This window comes from Oreochromis aureus, linkage group 15 (genome assembly GCF_013358895.1).
Source record: "Oreochromis aureus strain Israel breed Guangdong linkage group 15, ZZ_aureus, whole genome shotgun sequence".
NCBI classification, from domain to species: Eukaryota; Metazoa; Chordata; class Actinopteri; order Cichliformes; family Cichlidae; genus Oreochromis; species Oreochromis aureus.
The window spans coordinates 35,766,894-35,787,812 of NC_052956.1; the positions used below are offsets into that span (position 1 = coordinate 35,766,894).

The window sequence follows — 20,919 nt, forward strand, 5'->3', positions numbered from 1 at the left end:
TGGTGAATAAATTGAGTTACAGTATTACAGTAAAGTGTGTATGGGGGTGTGTATATCGCTTTATACATACACAACACCGGGACTTAAAATCCAAACAATCGAAAAGATACAAAAATAACTTCTACAAAATTGTTACACAATAAATACACAGTTTTTACCCTTTGATTTTTTGTATTGTGGTTTCCACTTGCCATTTATAAATTACGCAATATATGCCTGCAAAGATTTTTCCATTTGAAAATAGCATTAGTGAAAATATTCTTGTATATGCGAAATGACTCTTTAGATTCTTTCTAAAGTTTAGAAAGTGCTAGGTGAGAGAGATGCTTTTTTTGCCTGGGGTTTGCTGAGCTACCTTACCAGGAAAGTACCTGCTTGTTTTTCAAATGAAAAACTGATGTGTGCCGATTCTGTATTATAACACTTCTTGACCAGCAAAAATCAAGAACAGTACTAGTGGAATTGGAAAACCCCTGCAAGTGGTCTTTTAGTTTCACTTCAGTTTCACCACATGTACTGTAACAGTAATTTGAAGCTTTAAAAGCAGGCCTAGTTTATATTCTTAAATTTTAGACATGCCTCTATTTTGCGATTGCTTATATTATGTAAGTTAATGTCCACAATTTTAAGATGTTATCTAAAGAGTCTAAATTCAGAAATGTTTGCAGGGGAATGAAGCAGTAACTTATAAGAGATGTGCAGGCCTCATTACTGGCTTCAGGACTGACACCAGAGACAAATAAGAGTACACTTAGTGTTCTTGTGCAGATCATGTGAGAAATATTGCCTAACCACTAACAAGAAGCTGTAGATGATACAGAATGAGTCATGATAACAGTAATTAAAGAACATTCTTTGAAAATTAGTTGTGAATATTTTACCAAGTAGAGAGATAACTCATTCTCACAAAGCAGTTTTATGCATACTGTTAATGACTTTGTGTGTTTCTTTGTGTGTGGGTGTGTAGGAAAGATGCAGCTGAAGGTCACGTTGATTTTTTTTTTTTTTTAAAGGGGGGGGTACAAACGAAATGAAGGCGTATATAAAACTTAAGCACTATACAACGATCTACATGACATGTGGGCTACACCAAAAACCACCTTCAATGAACTACAGCAGCTAAAGAGAGGTTATTACATCAAGAGAATTGCCTTGTACACATAATAACAAAATTAATTACTTGCTTTGTCCACTAGAGGGCCACCAAAGACTGGGAATAAAGAAAGGACAAACCAGTGAAACAGTTCACGGGTATATTTTGTTTCTTTTGTTACATTGAAATCACAGAAAGTCAAAATAGAGCATGTGATCACACATTTACATAAGTTGCAACAATGTATTTTTGTGCATGACAATTCAAAAAACAGTGAAAATACAGAGAACTACAGAGAAGGGGCTTTATTTTTCATAACAACAACATGAGGGCTAAATAAATCTACACACATTTTTCGTGCTATTACACATTAAAAATAGTAGAGTTTTATTAATAAAAGTAGTTGTTTTCATACCACTTGTATAAGAGTTAAAGGTTAATGCTCTCATATATCCAGCGCTTTACTTGCCCATGGCAAAGTGGAACCTAGATTTTTATTTGGGGGGGGGTCCAACACATGTATATCTAAAATGCAATTCCAGTTGTTAGAATTAGTGTTGTTTTGTCATATAAAGTAATACCTGGAGCTTCCACATCATCCTGACACTGTAATAATGTCACTACTTTGACCAAACAAGCCTTCATTTTTTTACATGTCTTATGAGACAACTGAGATAGAACTTACATTCAGAATATCCTGACTACTGTTTCTGCTACTGACTCAGAAAGTCTGCTGAGCTTCACATATGCAGATCATGGAGATATACTTCCTAGCAGCTAAAGCATCCGTGTACTTCCTTAAATGGGTCAGCCACAGTCAAATGGCAAAACTGGGTTTAACACTATTATTTTCCAGTAAACTATGTAATTGCATATGGAGTTGGCCCGAGTGATGAAGCTCACCCGGCTTTAGTTGGAATCACAAAAAATAAATTGCTGTTTATTTTATATATGAACAGAAATCCAAATAACAATGCAACACAATTTAATTTGCTCTAATAACAGTTTGTAAATGGTACATTTGTTTTTCAAAAACATAGCAAAAAAGTTCATGATATTTTTTATGATATTGATGAAATGATATTTATTTTGTTTTAACCATGAGCTTTTTTGTTATACTTTTAAAATAAGTCTTAGAATTACTGAGCATATCTTTTTATTATATTATTATTCAAAGCCATATATGAAGATCACCTGACTATAACCATTTTCATATCAATCTGCTATGTAACTGTATTACAGACTGTGGAGAGGATGCTGCAGGGTGTCAGTAAATGACATACGTCAAAGGGCACAAATTAATATGCACAAAGGAGAAACATCACTGCCCTATGTCAGATTTAAAAACACATGATTTAAAAGTTAAATAAATTTTAAGCAAACTTTCTCTGATTAGTATGTGCTTGTTACCCATTTGACGTGGAATGTAACAACTCCATTATTCCAAGATAAAATCCAAATTGTTGCTGCATTACATTAACATTTATTTGTATATATATATATATATGTATAAAGAAAAGAATCAAGTTCCATATGGGTAACCTGCAACAGCTATTAAGTGCAACAAGCACTCTGTAGTGTCTGATGCAGGAAAAAAAAATTAAATGGTTCCTTTTAAAGTTGTATATCTTTTTTTATTAATCATGAATACATCTATTTCATACCATCAGAAAGTTGCAGAAACAATCATAATAGATCAAATGCTTTGCCAATAAAGTGTAGCTTTTGTCTGTTTGACTGTAGCTGACCCATAAAGCCAAAGCATCCTGCCTCTACTGCTGATTTTGCGAACGCTTGGATAGAAATGTACCCACATCAATTGTTTTAATGCAATTTAACTGAAATACTATATTTACAAATGACAAAAGATCCTATTTTAGAACACACCGAGGTTCTAGGAAACCTAACATGCTAACCCACAGTTAAAAAGCCCTGATAAGTACAACATTATCATTTTTTAAAAAACAGAAATAGTAACCTGATTAGGTGTTCCTGTGTTTACTGCTCTCCTTGCTTCTTTGGAAAATTTTGCAGTCATAACCGATTTATTCCACAAGAGTCAACAAAAGTAACCAAATGGGAATAATGTTTGTAGTAAATAGCTTGATCTTGATTTCTATTATTAAAATCTTGAGTTTTTTGTAGTTTTGTGACGATATTGTGCCATCGTGTTAACCACATCTGGCCAGACCAAACAAAGTATGCTAAGAGAATTGCTCTTCAGTCTCCATGATCCGAAAAAATAAATGCAAAATGTGTGTTTTCAAAGTGAAATCCTCAATTACTCTTTAAAAAAACTACAAGTAAAAGACCTCAGCTAGCATAATATGAAAGAAACCCAATATTCTCTGCTTATGGCGCAGCTCTAAATATGCTAAGAGCACTTTGAAGAAGGATATTTTAAAATATGACCATGATTTAAGATGATATGACTGAACTTAATGTCACATTTGTCAAACTGCAAATCCCTGGGTATGAGGATTCAGTGTTAGTTTACCAGCAAAAGATGATAAAATTCTGGTAACAGTTCCAGAGCTCTTAAGTCATTACTCGATCTTTGTCAAATGAAGGATTGCGTCGTCTTCTGAAGTAGTGGTATTTTCCCTTCTGCTGTTTAAGCAGTTCATACCCCTCTGCAAGTGGGTGTCTCTACTGTCTGATGTCAGCTGGTCTAAGCTGTCTCTCACCCTCAGCCAGGAAGATTTGCATGGCACGGTACAGCAGGTGGATGCCGAGCTCCCGTTTCTTCTTTGTCTGCCAATTGGACACTATGCCATAGAAATCCCCTCGCTTCTGATTCGTGAGCATCTTCAAACCTGCGACAGTTGAGAAAGTCAAGTTGCTTCACTGACAAATCTCTCAGTGTTGTCAAAGTGTTTGGCTTTTGCGTTTAGCAGTTTTTGAAAACCAAACCGAGCACCTATCACAGATTTAAACAGTAAAATGTTGGTATTAGTTAATATTGCTCATACTTAATGCTGCTATTAGATACAATTTCTCTTTTTTTCCTCAATGTTTGTGTTAATATCTTAAAATAATACAGTTTCAGGGGTTTTTTTGTCCTCTGTCCCCCCATTTTTATTTTTTAACTGCTTATAAGCCTTTCACATAGGATGCAACATGCACCGTGCTCTAAAACCCATTCTTTTCTATTGCTTGCACTGCGCAATAACAGCTTCCTGTGGCATTGAGAAAAGCATGCCAGCCAGGGCACACTCGCACATGGATCTCCACAGGTAGGCCACAGGTGGCTGGTGGATCTGAACCCAAAACCTTTTTTGCTTTTTCTTAAACACTGCACCACTGTTCCATTACTTCAGAGTAAAATATATTTAATATATGCAGGGTTGCCAAAGAAAAAAGATACTCAGATAATTACCAATACAAAAAATTACAAATTACAATATTCCAAGAGGTCACTAGAGCTCAACAACACTGATGTATTACACACGGAGGTGTACACTTTAACGGCAGTAATTTAAGGCACCAATGAGGCAGCGATGAGCCGCTAACATCATTGGTCCTTTCCCTATTTGGCTGATGTTTGCAAGGGTGGTTTCAGACTCTGATACATAAAAAGATGGAGAAGTACTCAGCAGTCATGCTGTGGATTGTAGTGATGTTTATTTAACAGTTTTTGATAAGTTTCACCCTCATGCACTCACCAATCGCCTCCACCATACAGGCCTCTCTTGTGTAGGCTTCCACGGGAATAACATTTTGGAAACAATGCAGAGAGATGACACCCTGCCCCGCGTTCCACACCTGAAGGATGTGCTGGACTTTGGGGCACAGTTTCTGTGACAAGGAGAAAAAAAGAATCAAACTACATATTTACAACTCAATTAAAGACTATTTTAATAACATATATTAATACAGATCAATATTTGCATCCTTACCTTGGAGGTTTTGTCACCTTTAAAGTATTCTAAAGCCTCATACAGATGACTGTAGGGGCGGGAGCGTTTTCCTTTGCCAACATAAAATATAGCATGGATAAAAGTCTGGAAACACTCCTTTGGGGTCATGGTGTGACTGCGAAAGGGAAGGTTTTTTGTCACTCTGTCAGAGAGGGGAAAAAAATACAAGATTCAATTAAAATTTTTAAAGTTGAGAGGTGTTTATGGTATTTTATTATAAAACTATATTTGGTTTAGACACAAACAAGCCCGTTTCTAACTCAATTTAGACAACTAATGTGACTAAAGATTTATAGGGGTGAATCCAGAACACAAGTGCTCTCCGATGCAGCCGCTGAAGCGTGAATGTGAACATTTTCACACAGTCAACAACAACTTATCTCCCCAGAATGCACAGAAGAAAACAAAACATAAATAAAAATGAAGATAAAAGCACCTTGGGTCAAGCAGCAGGTAGTTGAAACTGGACTTGATGATACCCTCTCTCCACTTCCTGTTCTGATCTGGTTGGTCAAACTGCTGGCACAAAGCCTGCTCATCAGCCTGGCAATTGGGAAGATTAAAGGTCTCCAGAACCCTACACAATTCTGGACTGTAACCTGCATCTGTAAAAATAAAAATATAAATGTCAATGTATGTGTTCATATATTTTAAGAGTAGATATTATATTTAATGAAATGTTACAACAGAGCTCAACTTACCTTAAGTCACTTAAAAACTTGAAATAAAGCATTACCTGCTTGTGGTTGCTCTAACTTCTTCTGTTGATATTGTGACTGGCAGTTTGACTCTTGTACCAGGCGGCACAGTCTTCGCATGTAGGTGGGCCTTGTACGACTGGTGATGGGACCTGGACTCTCCCCCAGCTCCACTAGCCTCGACCTGAGCTCCTTGTCAGTTAACCCTCTGATTTCTGGCAACATATTGTCCACACACTTCTCATTTTCCGCCTTCTGTACCACCACCTGGGGTTTCTGATTCTCTTTTCCTTTGCTGTCTACCATGTCAGCATCCAAAGAACGCCAGTCATAAAGTATGGTCTCCTCACTGCTGGTAGTACTCACGCTGGAGCTGAGGGAGGTGTCTGTTGTAGGTGGGACATGGGTCTCAATCAGTTTGTGGCCGCGTTCGGTATCTGTGTACAGGTACTCTACTGGTTCGTCCACATCCTGAATGTGTGGACGCCCTCCAGGGGTGTAAGACAAGTTAGCCAGGTGCTGTGGCCTACGGCAGCTTGAAAGCCTGCTCATGCTGTACCTCGGGGTGCAGCCGGTACCTGGGGTGCAGGGAAAATCAGAGTCTTCCTTGGACCTCCTTGGAGAACCATAGCTGGAGGTGGATGATGACGACACAGAGTCTGGCAGAGAGCTACAGTCCCTAGTTATCCAGGCATCTTCATTGTTAAGGCTTTCTACCTCCTCCTCATGGGGGGCATCGTTTACATTTCTCTTTGCAGTTGTCTCATCTGAACTTGTCAGATCGTCAGTCAGAAATTCCCCGTCTTCAGTGAGATTACAGTTCTGTTCCCGCATAGCAAGAGCAATCTCTGCAAGGTTTGTCTCATAAGCACTGACTGAATTGTCATTATTGTTCTTGAGTAGAAATGTGTCACACAAAGTCTGTGACTGAACAGCAGAGTCTGTCACACTTGTAGAGAGGAGAAGTGTATCAGCTTGGCTGTTGTTAACACTCGAGCCTCTGAGAGTACTGGACTGTGTCTCTTGGCAGTCCACAGACAAGCACCCTCCTTCTCTGGGTCTCCCTGAAAAGCACTGTGCACTGGATGGTGAGCGTGGTGAGTTGTAAAACTCTTCACTGGTTGGAGATCTTGGAGTCTGGCGGCGTGTTCGAACTGGTGTAGGCAGGGTATCTTCGAACAAAGAAGATGTGGAGGAGAGGCTCTCGGGGGTTCTGCTTGTTCTCAACGAGCAACGGCTCATTCTTGAGCGTGTCCTGCCTGTTACGAAAGGACTGGGTGTGAATGGATGATCACTTTTTTCTTCTACTGCTGCGGACTCAACAACATCGCCCTTACTTGGACTGTCTACATCATTACCACCACAACCCTGAACTATATCATTGTTTGGATTTTTTACTCCAGACAAGGTCAGTTTATTAAGCATACCTGATAATCGCTCAACCGTTTGAGGTTTGGAATCGGTATTAGCTTCCATATGAATGTTTGTAAGTTCACAATCAGAATTTGTAGAAATCAGAGTCTTTCTGTCTAATGCAGTCTTGGCAGAAACATCATCTGCTGCACTAAGTGAAAAATGTTCAGGGTTTACAGAGGCATCCAGAGCACTGGTGTAATGGTCACTCTCACAGCTACTATAATGGCTACTACTAGTTCCACTGCTGCTGCCGCCGGCATGGCAGTGTACTTTCTTTTCATCACTGTTCCCATGACCCTCTTTTGCACGCTCTGTTTTCTGTTCATCATCACTTTCTTCCAAAGCACAGTGAACAAGGACTGTTTTCTCCAAGTCCTCTTCTGTGCTCTCACTGCTTTCCCTGCAGAAAATGTAGACATGATCCGGTGATGTGGCGTCAATGCCCTGCTTGTCTAAAATAGCAGCCATGCGTTCTGAATCCAGGAAATCAGAATACTCAGATATGTCAAAAGGTAAGCTGCGCTGGCAGCCATCAACAGCAGGATTCTGTTGGGGAGATTCGGGGCTGAAAACAGGGTAATATTCATCCACGTCATCCCTGAAGCTCACGCTCTTCCGACTTGTTCGCATGGAGGAAACTGCAGGGAAGTTGGAAGGGGGGATTATGCCATCAGGTGCAGCAGTACATTCCTCGCCTTTCGATGTGGTATCATCGGTACAATTGCCATCTTCTTTAAGATTCAATACTGCAGCTGCAGGCTCCACTGCAGACATGCGAGTGCTTGAAAGTATGGAAGGATAAGATGGTCTGTGATATGATACACTTCTGCAAGTTAGTCGCCCATTAATGTTAGACAGGTTAAAAATTGATGAGCGCCTTGTGCTGCTCAGTGGGGCTTCACCAAAGTCACTTATCATGGATGTGTGGGAACTAAAGCTGTAGTCCGATTCAGGATAGCTGGACATGTCTCTCTGGTCTGAATATAGAGCTGTGGAGGAAACAAATTAACATAATTCAGTCTGACAGCAAAATTCTGTAAAGACAAACTTGAACCTTTTCTGATCTAGTCTTTATGCCCTGCCAGAGAGTTCTGCAGGTGATAGTTCTTCTGTTTCTTCATTATTTGATAGTAAAAACAGGTAATGCTACTGCCAATGTTTTTAACTCCTTTGGTTTCACAATCAGTATTAGCTCAGCTTCTCAACAGTGCTCTCAGTGTGATTATACAACTCCCAAAGACTTGAAAAAGGTTAAAGAAATCATCTTACAGTATTGGAACTGAGGAATGTCATCCTCCTCAGTGTCTGTTGGGCTAGCCTGGTATTCCTGAAGGAGATGGGCACATCTTCGATTTTCCTGTTGCTCTGCAAGCTGCTGTGGAGTGTTTCCTTCCTGGATTAATAAAACAGGAGTAAAGCAAACTCAAAGTAAAACGTTTAGTATATTTAAAGGAAAGGAGTAGAATTTTATAGTATACTTTACAGTACACTTCAGGTATTCTCTTTAAGTTGGCACAAATATAAACAACAGATTAACCTAAATGTTCCCAAAAACTAGTCTAAAAGCCACGATTAAGCAATTCATACATTATCTTTGATATTTGGATTCCCTCCATTCATCAAGAGCAGCTTGAGATTTTGATAACATCCCCACAGTGCAGCAACATGAAGAGGAGTGAGGCCTTCTGATGACCTAAAATCAACATTTCATCATTACGAGTCGTTGCAAAGTTTATGAAAAATCTGACCAATATTTCAAACACAACTACTGATATACTACGGTAAGTAAACAAATACGAACAGCACAATGTTGGTAATTCTGTCTCTGTAAACTGCTACAGTAGATTTTAAATGAAACAATTCATATGTGATTGAAGTGCAGACTTTACACTTTGATTCAAGGAGTTTAACAAAACTTTTGCAGCAATTTTTTAGGAATGACAGTCATAACATCCTGCAAAAGCAACCCAAGAGCTTGTAACGACAAATAATGGGCAACCCAAGAGAGCATGCTTTTCAGCTACTGAAGACACTGGCATAGACATAAACAAAGCAGCAACTGAAGGTGGCTGCAGCAGAGGCCTGGCAGAGCATGTCCAAGGCTTCTAGACTTCAGGCAGTCATTAAGTGCAATGCATTTTCATGCAAATATTAAACACAATCCTTTTATAAAATGGGGGACTATGTAGTAGTGAGTTAATACAATACTTATGTTAAAACCCCAGAACTAAGGCGGAAAAACTGTCTTGCTTGTTTGACTTAAAATACACTATACTGACTAAATGTATATGATGTTAAGTGACTATTTTGGATCTATACCTTCTATTGGGGTCAGCTCCATATTGCAGCAAGGTTTTCAGGCATCTCGTGTTCTTCTCAGTTTCTTTGCCAGCAGCTAAGTGTACAGCAGCTACCCCTTTGGTACCCACCAGATTGGGGTTTGCACCTTGTAAAAGGAGTTGCTGCAGAGATCTGTCAAGAAAATAAGATGTGTTACACTCTGACATATACTAGCTAACATATCCAAAAATGAAAACACCCGTAACAAACTAGTAAGAACTGAACTGTGTAGATATCGCAAATGTGACTTCATACACATTTAATTTGTTCTTGGAAAACCGACATAGTGGATAATTGTGATTAGCTTTTTGAGAGATCAGAGCTGGATAAGGTATACTCATGTAAAAACGTAAATCCTAATGTTTGCCATGGGTGGCTGTCGCATGTTTACAACACAGGACATGTCTGGGCAAAGAAGAAAAGGGGATGGACGTCACCTGGGATCTCCTTCGTTCACTGCTTTACACAGCTGACTCGCCAGCCTCCTCGCGTGTCGATCCATGGCCAGCGTTACTTGTTTTTTTAATTTATCTAAACTGTGAACATCCTCCGAGAAGCGTGCAATGAACTACGTGGCTCTGGCTGACGTTAACAAGCAGAGCTAACGGCGACATGCAAGCTGCATAAACCCAGCTATTGTTTGCGTACATTAAACTACCTTTTCCTAAAGTATAAGCCGGAAAAACGTTCACATGATTTTTTTTATGCAGCTTAGACGATCGCACGAGCGTTTCAGATTCTAACGCATTAACTCTACATTTGTTTTTTTACTTTTCGATGAAGCTACGGGACATTGTTTTCAGACTTCCCTCCAAACCCTGCAGCAAACGGAAATCCCGCCCACATGCGCCTCTGATTGGACAAAGTTATCCAATGAGGTGATAGATTAATTTAAAGCGAGGTGCACAGTCTTTGCCTGAATAAAATACTGATGTCTTTATAGGTCCGCTGACAATTCACAGCGTTTCTATTCTATGTTTTAGCTTCAAAACTTTTAATTAGTAGACGAAGTCACATAAAATACAAATCATCGAACACACACTGCGCATTAACTCATTATACTGCAACAAATGTTTACATAAAATGGTATTTCAGAATCATTAAGCCGCTTCAGTCTAATATCAAGGAAGGCGCACAAGCCAAAGCTGAATATCCCAAGATACATTTGGCATTTTGCAAAAAGTTCACGATGGGCTACTTAAGTAGGATAGGGACGGAGATTGTCTTATTTCTATATTTATTTATTATGTATTTACAACTATTATATTTATTTTTTCTACTGAATATAAATTATTTATGTGAGGTATTTATGAATTTAAAATACATATGTTTGCTGATGATACTACTAGAAAATGGTAGTGGGGAAAATCTGGATCAACTCCTGGATACTGCAGAGAAAGAATCTGATACTTTCAAGAACCAGTAAATTCTAATAGTGAATAGGGGGTTTCAGTTATATTGAAATTGACAGTGTATCCAAAACTAAATTCTGCAGTGTGTTATTGGGTTGTAAACAAACAAGGAAACCTCACATAAAACACATGACAACAAAAATTCAAAGAGAATTACATTGTTACACAAAGCCAAAGAACTTGTGAATCTGGATTCTCTTCACACAGTTCCATACTTAACCTATGGAGTACAAGTACGGGAAAATTTATATAAAACATCACCAACTCTATGGTATACTGGTGCTATGATCATACAAAAACATAATGGATGAATTAATGAATTAATCAGCCATGCAAAGATTGCTTGACAGTGATTCCAATATTTGTCAATATCATCATGAAATCTCTTGTTTATTCAGTACATCTCCAATATAATGACAACCATAATTTTATTTACAGGAGCTTAACAAAGCATTAAAACATTGCTTTATGCAATCATAACAGAAATGGTTTTTACAGCAAAGTTGTGTCAACAATAGGAAATTACATAAAACAACAGCGCTGTCTAAGACTATTACATCACTTTTAAATTAGACACAGTAGAGTGAAAACAATTTATTCCTCATCCAAATTCTAAGATAGCACCGATTTTCCAGGGATAGATATCATGTCATCTCGTGTCATCTCAGATAGGGTAGAAAGTAATTAGAAGGAGGCTCATCAGAAGAAGCAGCAGGCTGGGGTGGCTTGCTACAGCATGGCTGGCTTCAGGTAATTGGCAGTCCACATAGGGATCTATGCATAAAGCATAAGCCATCACATGAGCAATGTAGCTCTGTTCCTGGACTCCGTCAAAAAGATGTGACATGGGACCTTTGGCAAAAATGGCTACATCCTCTATGCCGTGGGTCTCTGAATCAAGAGGGACAGCAGTCTGCTGGAGGTAGTTGTTGTCCGCTGAAGGGAAACGAGAGAGAAGACTTCAGTATTAGCTACATAGCCTTATTTAGATCAATGTTGACAAAAAAAGGCCAACAGTTGGCATGCTAAACTAAAACGCATTGTGCTGATGACATTAGCTGTATTGATGAAATCAGATTAAGACACTAAGCTGTTGCATTATTGTAATCCTTACTTTCGGCACTTAGTAATGATTCATAAGTATACTTTAAAATTCAACACTGCTATGAAAGTACTGTACAGATTTTTTTCTGAATCATCTGCTGTTTATAGCTCGTTTATAATGCTGTACCATCAAAAAACACCCTGAAAAAATGGTGTATATATACACAAGAAGCTGTATTGTACATTCAATGAAACTCCATTGCTAAAGCTTTGTGAGGTGAATGTGAAAAGCTAGACTGAGTATTTTGTGCCAGTGCAGTTGGTTTACTGTTACACCACAAGATGGAGCTATTGCATTGATTTGGATTCCATAAAAAGGTGCTTAGTATACACTTACTTGAAACTGATTCATTCACATCCGGGCGACTTCCATTGGCAATCTTGTATCCTGGTCCATTCCCATACACAGCAGTGGTGAAGTGTTTGTTGTCAGTAGCCTGGGTATCAGCGATCCCTGTAAATCACAGGGAAAATTACCACTTGTTCAATCTCGGAACATAAGATGATGCTGACTTGTTCTAAAGCCTCTTCCAGAAGTGCATTTTACCTAGAACAGGGTTTCCTCTGGGAGAATCACCTCCAAAAGCAAAAACGTGAGAGTGATCTGCAGTGACAATAGTCAGAGTGTCCAGGTCACTGACGAGGTCAGCCGCTCGCTCGATCGCCCGGTCAAACTCTACAGCTTCGTGGAGTGCCTTTTTAGCCATCGTTGCATGGTGACCGTGGTCGATTCTCCCCCTTGAAGTCCAGAAGAAAGTCACTTATAAATAATAATAACAATAATAATAATAATACATTTGAGGGCGCCTTTCTAAAACCCAAGGTCACCTCACAAAAAGAAAACGATATAAATAAAACAGTAGGTTAAAATAGATTCTAATAGATTAAAATACAGAAAACACCAGATAAAAACAAAACAAACAAATAAACAAGATTTGACAGCAAGTAAAATCTGTATTAAAGAGAGTAAGCCAGTTTAAACAAGTAGGTTTTGAGCTGTGTAAATAAGGGAAGGGAATCTATATTTCTTAAGACTGAAGGAAGTGAGTTCCAGTTATGAAAAATGGCATGAAGTTAATAATAGGATTATCTGTGGAAACCAATGTGTTAGTGACTGCTCGTTCATAGTCAAATTAGACCACATTGTTTTGTTGGACACAGTGCCATGTGTAAAAGATGGAAAGGGACAATGATGATGTCATTGTTGCATCATTGTAAACTTGTGTGGGCAAGAGATGGATAAGAAAAAAAAATACTGGGAAGGGTTTCTAGTATGAGCAAGCATTTTTTTTCAAGTTTTAAAGAGAGGGAGAGCAGAACAATCCCTCAAACCAAAAATAATGAAAAATATCTCTAAAGAAAGGCAGACAATACTTTTTTTCAGGATCTTCTATGCCCCCAAAATTAAAATCTGCCATCAAAAGTAAAGGTGGCCTTGGTAAATAACTAGATAAATAAATGAATACTGGTTTTACTTCTGCCTACAATTAAGATTAATCAGCACTCAGCTGACCCTCCACATATGTTTGGTGCAAGCTGATCCTGATATTGATTTTGCCATTGTCACAATATGGAAATAACATGAAAATATGCTACAGTTTTCATTTTATCTGTTGTCATCAATCGGACGTTCACATTAAAAGGTCAACCATGATTTGCTGTTTTGATTAATATTCCTGATTTCTTTCTCTGGTGAGTATACTATACTTATCTTCCACAAAGAGGAAAAATCCATTGGGGTTCTTGCTGAGGATCCTGATAGCTTTCTCTGTCATCTCTGTAAGGGATGGGTCCATAGAGGGGTCACGATCCAGCTCGTACCGGCAGTCTTTGGGCTCAAACAGACCTTAAAAGTGATAATTTACAGGCCTCAGTTTTCACCTGTTACAACTGCCATATTACATATAGTATATATAAAGTAAGTAAGTAAAATTTTATTTATATAGCACCTTTCAAGATAAAAATCACAAAGTGCTTCACAGAAGCTAAAACCTAAAAATAAAAATCAACCAAAAGCAAGTTTAAAAAGATGAGTTTTTAGCTGTTTTTTTAAAAGCGACCACTGAGTCCACAGATCTCAGGCTCAAAGGGAGAGAGTTCCACAATCTGGGGGCCAAAGTTACAAAAGCTTTGTCGCTTTTTGTTTTCAGCCTCGTGTGTTGGACAACCAGCAAGCCCTGGTCACATGACCTCAGGGACCTGCTGGGAATGTATGGATGTAAAAGTTCACTTATATATGTTGGTGCTTGTCCATGCAGAGCCCTGAAAGTCAAGGTCAAAACCTTAAAGTGGATTCTGAATTTAACGGGGAGCCAGTGCAGCTGAATCAGCAGGGGTGTGACATGGGAATACTTGGAGGACTTGGTCAGAAGCTTTGCAGCAGCGTTCTGAACAACTTGCAGATGCTCCAAAGAGGCTTTACATAAACAAGTAAACAAAGAATTACAATAATCCAGACGAGATGAAACAAATGCATGAATGACAATTTCTAATTCGGAGCGCGATACAATGGGACTCAGCTTAGCAATATTTCTCAAGTTATAAAAACAGGAGCGAACCAGAGATTTTACATGAGCATCCAAAGTCAGAGCTGAGTCAATAGTAACACCAAGGTTCCTGATAGACGGTTTGGCAAATGTAGCAAGTGGACCCAAGTTTTCCATAACACTAGGTACAAAATTTTTAGGAGCACAAATATATATAAAGCTTATTTGTAATAAATAAATAAATAAAAATGACACAAACTTGATAAATTGCTTAAAAACACTGACAAATGAGTTTAACAGAATTTAGTTTTTGTTTAAAAGTCTAAGGTTTTATATTGGGTCTAGAGTAGTCAAGGTCTTGATTGTGTTTTTCTTCTCTGTATGACACAGTTCTAAGCGATCAGAGTTCTTACCCATCAGGAAGTTTGTAGTTGCAGGATTGATGGCATCAAAGTCAACCTTGTTCCAAACATATTTAGCATTCTGTGGGTGGGGAACAATGACAAACGCGGAAAATGTTTATTAAAAAAAAAAAAAAAAAGGCTAATTGATGAAAAACACCACACATGTTCAAACTAAAAACTCCTGAGCACACTTGATGAGGGTGCTGTTTACCTGTTTGTTCTTTAACCACTCATCGACCAGATTTTTTTCATCCTTTCGGGCTCCTTTAACAGTTGGATACTCTGGGTCTTGTTGTGTTGTGGGAAACATATAGGTACGACCTCCTCCAAGGATAACCTGCATATAGAAATATATGCCCCTTTTTGTACATGTAAAACACTAAAAAACATATTTACAGCATGAGGATTTATTCACTGAGTACTTCTGAGGTTCGGATAAGTGGTGACAAAGTAGTTTCTCAGGTTCTTTGTCATCCAAAACTGTTGAGCAGTCTGCTTTTGCTAACATTTCACCACTTCTCTAAAAGACCTTATCTGGTTTATTCAGTCAAGAGGTACCTTGACTTTTTTTTTCTATTCATCATTTGTATAAGCACTCTGACGATTTGCCTGCTCATTTTGATTAAGTCTTACATCTATCTCTGTGTTGTAAACCAGCTGGTAAGCAATGTCACGGCAGCCATTCTGGACTGCCTCTTCTGAGAGATCAGCGTCAGAATACCAGTCCCGGCTGGCAACATGAGCGTAGGCTGCAGCAGGAGAGGCATGTTGAACTCTGGTTGTGGTGACAATGCCGACTGATTTCCCTGAAACAAGGACCAGATTTTTCATACTGTTAACATATTTGCTGAGTTATACTTGGAGAACTTACATTTCCTACAGCCTGATTAGGCTCCCAGAAGTTAACAAAAATCAAGATTTTGGTTGACAATGCAGAATACATTTATTTATTTAGAAATATGATGTGAGGCATGCTACAGAAAACATGCCTGTTTAGATTTAAAATTGTTTTATTTATAGCAGCTGAATAGTTACCCAGTTAGTAAGCTAATGCTGTACACTGAACAATAAATGTATATAGGTTATTTATCTTGTACACATTTGACTTTTACTCTTTTATTGCTTTGCAGCATCATTTTCATGTGCCTTAAAGTAGTCAAAGCTTAGTGGATGTGGGTCTACCTGCTTCCTTGGCGCGGTGAAGAACAGATGTGACGTTATTCCCATGGGAAGCCTGGCAGTTGTACCTTGGGGCGGCAGCATTGACCCCCAGGGTGCCATAGTTGGCCTTCACACCACACTGGTACGCTGTTGCTGTGCCAGCACTATCTGGCATCTGCTGATCCACGTTGTACGTCTGCAGGGATCCAAAGCAATCACACATATTGCATGTTAACCAATATTCACGCTCATGTTAAAAAGAAAAAATGATTCTGTCACTGACATCAAGAACTGTTGTATGCATCAAAATTAAAAAAATTGAACATGAATAAATTAAGCATCATAGATTTTTCACAAAAATTATAATCTGTCCAGACTGAAAACACAGATGGAAAAGCCTGTCTTTGTTAGGCTGGTAACACATATTCTGCAAGCGAAAGGGCAAAACCTGAAACCTCGACCCTTGGGAGGAACTTCACTGCAAATCAATAGATGTTGCAAGTGATGACCTTTATGAAATGTTTTTATCCTGATGAGAGTGATCACTTGCAGGATCATGTTACCCCCATCCGAATTACTGGATGATTTGATGAATATGGTAAATATGTATATTTTGTGCTACAGCCATAGACAGTATTAAACATGGATGTAGGAAAAATGAAGCCAATGAAGTACCTTAACCTTGCATTCTATGGCCACCAGATGGCAGCAGTTGCCCTAGAAGTCCATGGGAAAATAACTTTGACCTCTGTGAAGACCCTTCTGCTCAATTCATGGGCTCAGTCATTCATTTTGGGTCATATTGAACACAAACTTAAGTCTGCTTTTATGTTTTATCTTTTGAAACAATGGTGTTCCACCCTTCCAGCACAGACTTGCAGACTCAAGTGTCGGTGAGATTAATGAACAGTTCAGCTTAAACAGCAACTGCATTTAGGTTGTTAAGGTGCAATGTGAAAGCCACTCAAACGTTTTATTGTGTTTCTCCTAAACATTAGATCTCACATCAAATGTCAAGGTAATAGGGTAATAGATTTTTAGCCATGCTGACAAAGTTGTGGCTGGTTTTACTACATGTTAATCACTTTATGTGAAGCCAAAAGGTTATGAAGACAGGAACTCAGAAATCCCCAGTCCTCATCTCCTTTGTAGAATTAGCAGAATTTCATGTGTGTCTTTCCTGTGTCCTTACTTATGGTAAATATTTATCATTGGTCTCTGGTCGTTGTTTTTATCAGTAAGATTTAGTACCATAAAAGTATGTGTGATACAGTTAAGGATGCAATTCTACTGGGTGTGTTGCTCATAGTGTTCTGACCTTAGACAGTGCCAGGTGGGGGAAGGAATCCATAGCTAGACTGGACTCCTCCCCACTTTTTCCCTCCAACTGGCCTTTGAGGATCCGGGCAGCAGTCACTGTTGGTATACCCATACCTGGAAGTAGGAGGAATCACAGCTGAGTAGATAACATCAGCCAAGAGAGTACACTGTGCTCTTTGAACTCATTAGGTCCAGCTAATATTAGAGTTTAAAGGGCAGAAAAACATCGAAGTTCTTCAGAGGCATAAATAATGAAGAATATTCAAAGAAATCAATATTCTACGTTTCAGGTATCCCTCTAAACATAGATAGATAGATAGATAGATAGATAGATAGATAGATAGATAGATAGATAGATAGATAGATAGATAGATAGATAGATAGATAGATAGATAGATAGATAGATAGATAGATAGATAGATAGATAGATATAATTTTATTTCGAACATGCAAATATAATTGAAATAACAACAGAAAAAAACAAAAAAACAAAACTTAAAATCATCAAGTTTTCATGTATATATCTATGTCTACAGAATGCGTGTGCTCGAAAAGGAGTAGGATGAAGTTTACACTTTTCTTGTTCCTACCCCCTTATTTCAAATTTCATTGCTTACAAATCCATATCCAGGATTCAGCATTATTTGATCATATATGGTTAACTATGTACAAGTCTAACACATTGAACATAAAACCATTTTCAGCACGTAAACCAGAACAACAACAAACTACATTTTTACATAAACTAATCACCCTGTCTATAACACCCGCTTAATCTCTGAGCTTATTTTATATCTATGTGACAAACACCTTAATGAACACTTAAGCTTGGGTTACTCAGGCCTTGATCTATAAAAAATGAGGACACAATGAGACAACTCAATCACTGAGAGGAAGATTTCATATATTCATGCAATTTATTATTTTTGAACAATTGTGTGAACATGATCATAATTCATGAAAACTCAAGGGTTTCTGTTCACTTTCCTTACAAATTCAAATGACTGCGCTTTAATATGTGTAGGAACCCCGTATAAGTCAAATTAATCATGCCATAAATTTCCCCCTGGCTGTGAAGCTTGGTAAAGGACATTCTGGTCATCAGATATAAACCTTAAAATCTTCTAATGTGTCACCAATGGGTCATTAACTAAAAGAACTTTGCCATTTATTCTCATGAACGCAGCATTTATTGAGCTGTTATATATTACTTATCAGTCATAAACCTCAAATGTGCCGAAGACAGCATCAATGTTAGCAAGAGCTGAAGCTCGTAAATCCATAATCAAGATATAAATTTGTGATCTCTACAGAGAAGCTACTAAACAGTGACGTTGGGTCAGAGGTTAACTAGCAGCAAATGTATGAATTCATGTAAGGCTTTATTTCCATGATAGGATAGAGAAATTGGTTTCTCTTGTTGTTACAACAGTGGAAAGTATTTCATCTGCTTTTGGTTTTGGTTAAATGTAATTATTGAAGCAAACTGAACGAACCCGTTATTAATATCTGTTGAAGGTATAGACATGGTAGATGACTTCCAACTGTTTCTGATTTACCCTTTTTTGGTATTAGCCCGATTGGAACTCCACATGCACTGTGGGCTTTGCTGAGCCTCAGTTCACTTTGTTATGCCTGGCTTTCCCAGCAGATGATCATATGTCGGTGTTCATCTCCTACCATGATTTTTGTGGTACCAAAATCTGCGGCTTTGAAAGACCTTATTATGTTTTGGTGAGTTACACCACAGTGATGGAGAGAGTCAAAATGTCTTTCACCTGAATAAATGAACTGAGGTACAAGAGGAAATACTTGATCGTTTAAAGAAACTTCTTAAATGGTGGGAAATTTTCTTTCTTAGACTTACCATCTCCCAGGAAGAGGATGACATTCTTGGCTTGGTGTGAATTACGTGGTTTATTTAGGGCTGTGTGGAGAGCATTCCTTCCTTTATTGTTCCAGTAGAGCGGGTCGAGCTCATCCCCTATAAGCGAGACAAAATAAATGTGATGGTGGTTTGAGCCATTCAAATGTGTTACTATGTTTTTTTAATCAATTAAACTGCATAATAGTCAGTTTTTGCAACACCGAATGTGCATTGCATGTCTGCCACTGTCTTTCCTTTAAGATTGAAATTGTGTTGCAAGCTGAAAGCAATGTTCTAAGTTTCTGAAGACACTCTCATGAACAAAATGTAATAAATTCTTACTGTTAACACACAAAGTCCACTGCACCAAAATGGAAATCAGTAATCCAACAAAAAATAGATATTGTCCGTTGGCCATGGTCTAGACTCTATGTGAATCCAAAGAGAGAACAAGAGCACTTTTTCCTCACTCTGAACACCTTTATATATTCAGCCAAGGAGCAAAGGGCACACGAAGGAACTTGCAACTGGGGGAAAAGGTTTCATGCAATCTCTCACACACATGGACACGGGAGAAGAGGCAGTAAACTACGCAACGGCAGTACAAAATACTTAAGAGACTCTAAGTTTGCTTTGTAGAAGTAATCATTAATGGACCACGGTGAAATTACAACCGTAGCTCACAAGATAATGCTAAAACAAAGTTATTGGGTTCTTTGCAGAATGTGAAACAGAATGGAGTTTAGTACAATTGCTGCTGTTAGCTTTGTACCTAACAGTTAATTTCATCCCTTCTATCAGTGTCATTACCCAGATTGAGTCCTTTTGTGCATCATACATAGATAGTGGGCAGCTAGCTAGATACTTGTTTTATATATATATATATAATATGAAGCAGTGCAATAAATTTGCAATGAGGATGTGAAAAAAGCTTAATTAAATCAATTACTAGAGAGCTTATTAACCATCTGATGGGTCCCTTTGTCAAAGGGCGCCTGGAGGCCTGTACTGAAACTGGACCCAAGTGCCGAACCGAGTGTGACGACAACAGAAGAAGTTTTATAAGCTTTATTTAGCTTAGTGACAAACTCAACGTAATTAGCCATGAAAAACTTGCATTTAGCATGACAGCTTGGCATAGAAACGTGGCAACTATAATATATACAATACAAAACTAAGCAGGGTGAGGGGTACGGGCCTGGGGGGAACTAATGAGGTGGACTGGGTAGAGGCTGGAAACGAGTGTGATGGCAGTTGCAGGTGGAGCTGGTGTTGCTCGGAGGAGAGAAGGTGTAGCTCCGGGTGAACTGAGCAGAGTGAATGGCTGAACTGAGTTCCAGAGATCCCACTAGCAAAAGGTGCCAGGAGGGCAGGCAGGTGTAAGCTGGAAGCTTTCCCAAAAATGGGGAGCTGGGAGTATGGCTGGGAACCTGAGGGATGAACCATGACGTGACCAGAAATTTAGGTTAGTTGACAAACTGGCGGTGAGAAGGAGTCAACGTGGGTCTTAAATGTCTGAGACTGATTGCTTTAGACCAGCTCCAGGTGGTTACACAGGTGACTGAATTATAGCCCTGCCCCGGGGTCGATACAGGTGAATCTGGAACCCAGTGGAAAATTCCAGCAGCTCACCCGGACCATAACACCCTTTTTTAATTTTATTTTTTTATTTAAATGTTTGTGTTTATTAGTTGTATG

The 20,919-nt window shown here is 38.6% G+C and overlaps 2 protein-coding genes across 2 annotated transcripts; both read right to left on the minus strand.

Moving 5' to 3' along the window:
- Positions 1-58: 58 nt before the first annotated feature.
- On the minus strand, positions 59-10,299 carry ankle1 (ankyrin repeat and LEM domain containing 1). Its single transcript, XM_031759293.2, has 9 exons — positions 9,905-10,299; positions 9,447-9,599; positions 8,715-8,820; positions 8,397-8,520; positions 5,750-8,116; positions 5,450-5,618; positions 4,993-5,155; positions 4,759-4,891; positions 59-3,909 (listed from the first exon to the last, which is right to left on the minus strand). The coding sequence occupies exons 1-9, from the start codon at positions 9,967-9,969 to the stop codon at positions 3,743-3,745; spliced, it is 3,447 nt and encodes a 1,148-aa protein (XP_031615153.2). The 5' UTR covers positions 9,970-10,299; the 3' UTR covers positions 59-3,742.
- Positions 10,300-11,250: 951 nt separating this feature from the next.
- On the minus strand, positions 11,251-19,698 carry LOC116335564 (intestinal-type alkaline phosphatase-like). The gene is made up of 11 exons (XM_039599191.1): positions 19,564-19,698; positions 19,222-19,338; positions 17,353-17,468; positions 16,056-16,230; positions 15,507-15,679; positions 15,085-15,210; positions 14,883-14,952; positions 13,695-13,829; positions 12,531-12,722; positions 12,321-12,437; positions 11,251-11,815 (listed from the first exon to the last, which is right to left on the minus strand). The coding sequence occupies exons 1-11, from the start codon at positions 19,637-19,639 to the stop codon at positions 11,544-11,546; spliced, it is 1,569 nt and encodes a 522-aa protein (XP_039455125.1). The 5' UTR covers positions 19,640-19,698; the 3' UTR covers positions 11,251-11,543.
- Positions 19,699-20,919: the final 1,221 nt, after the last annotated feature.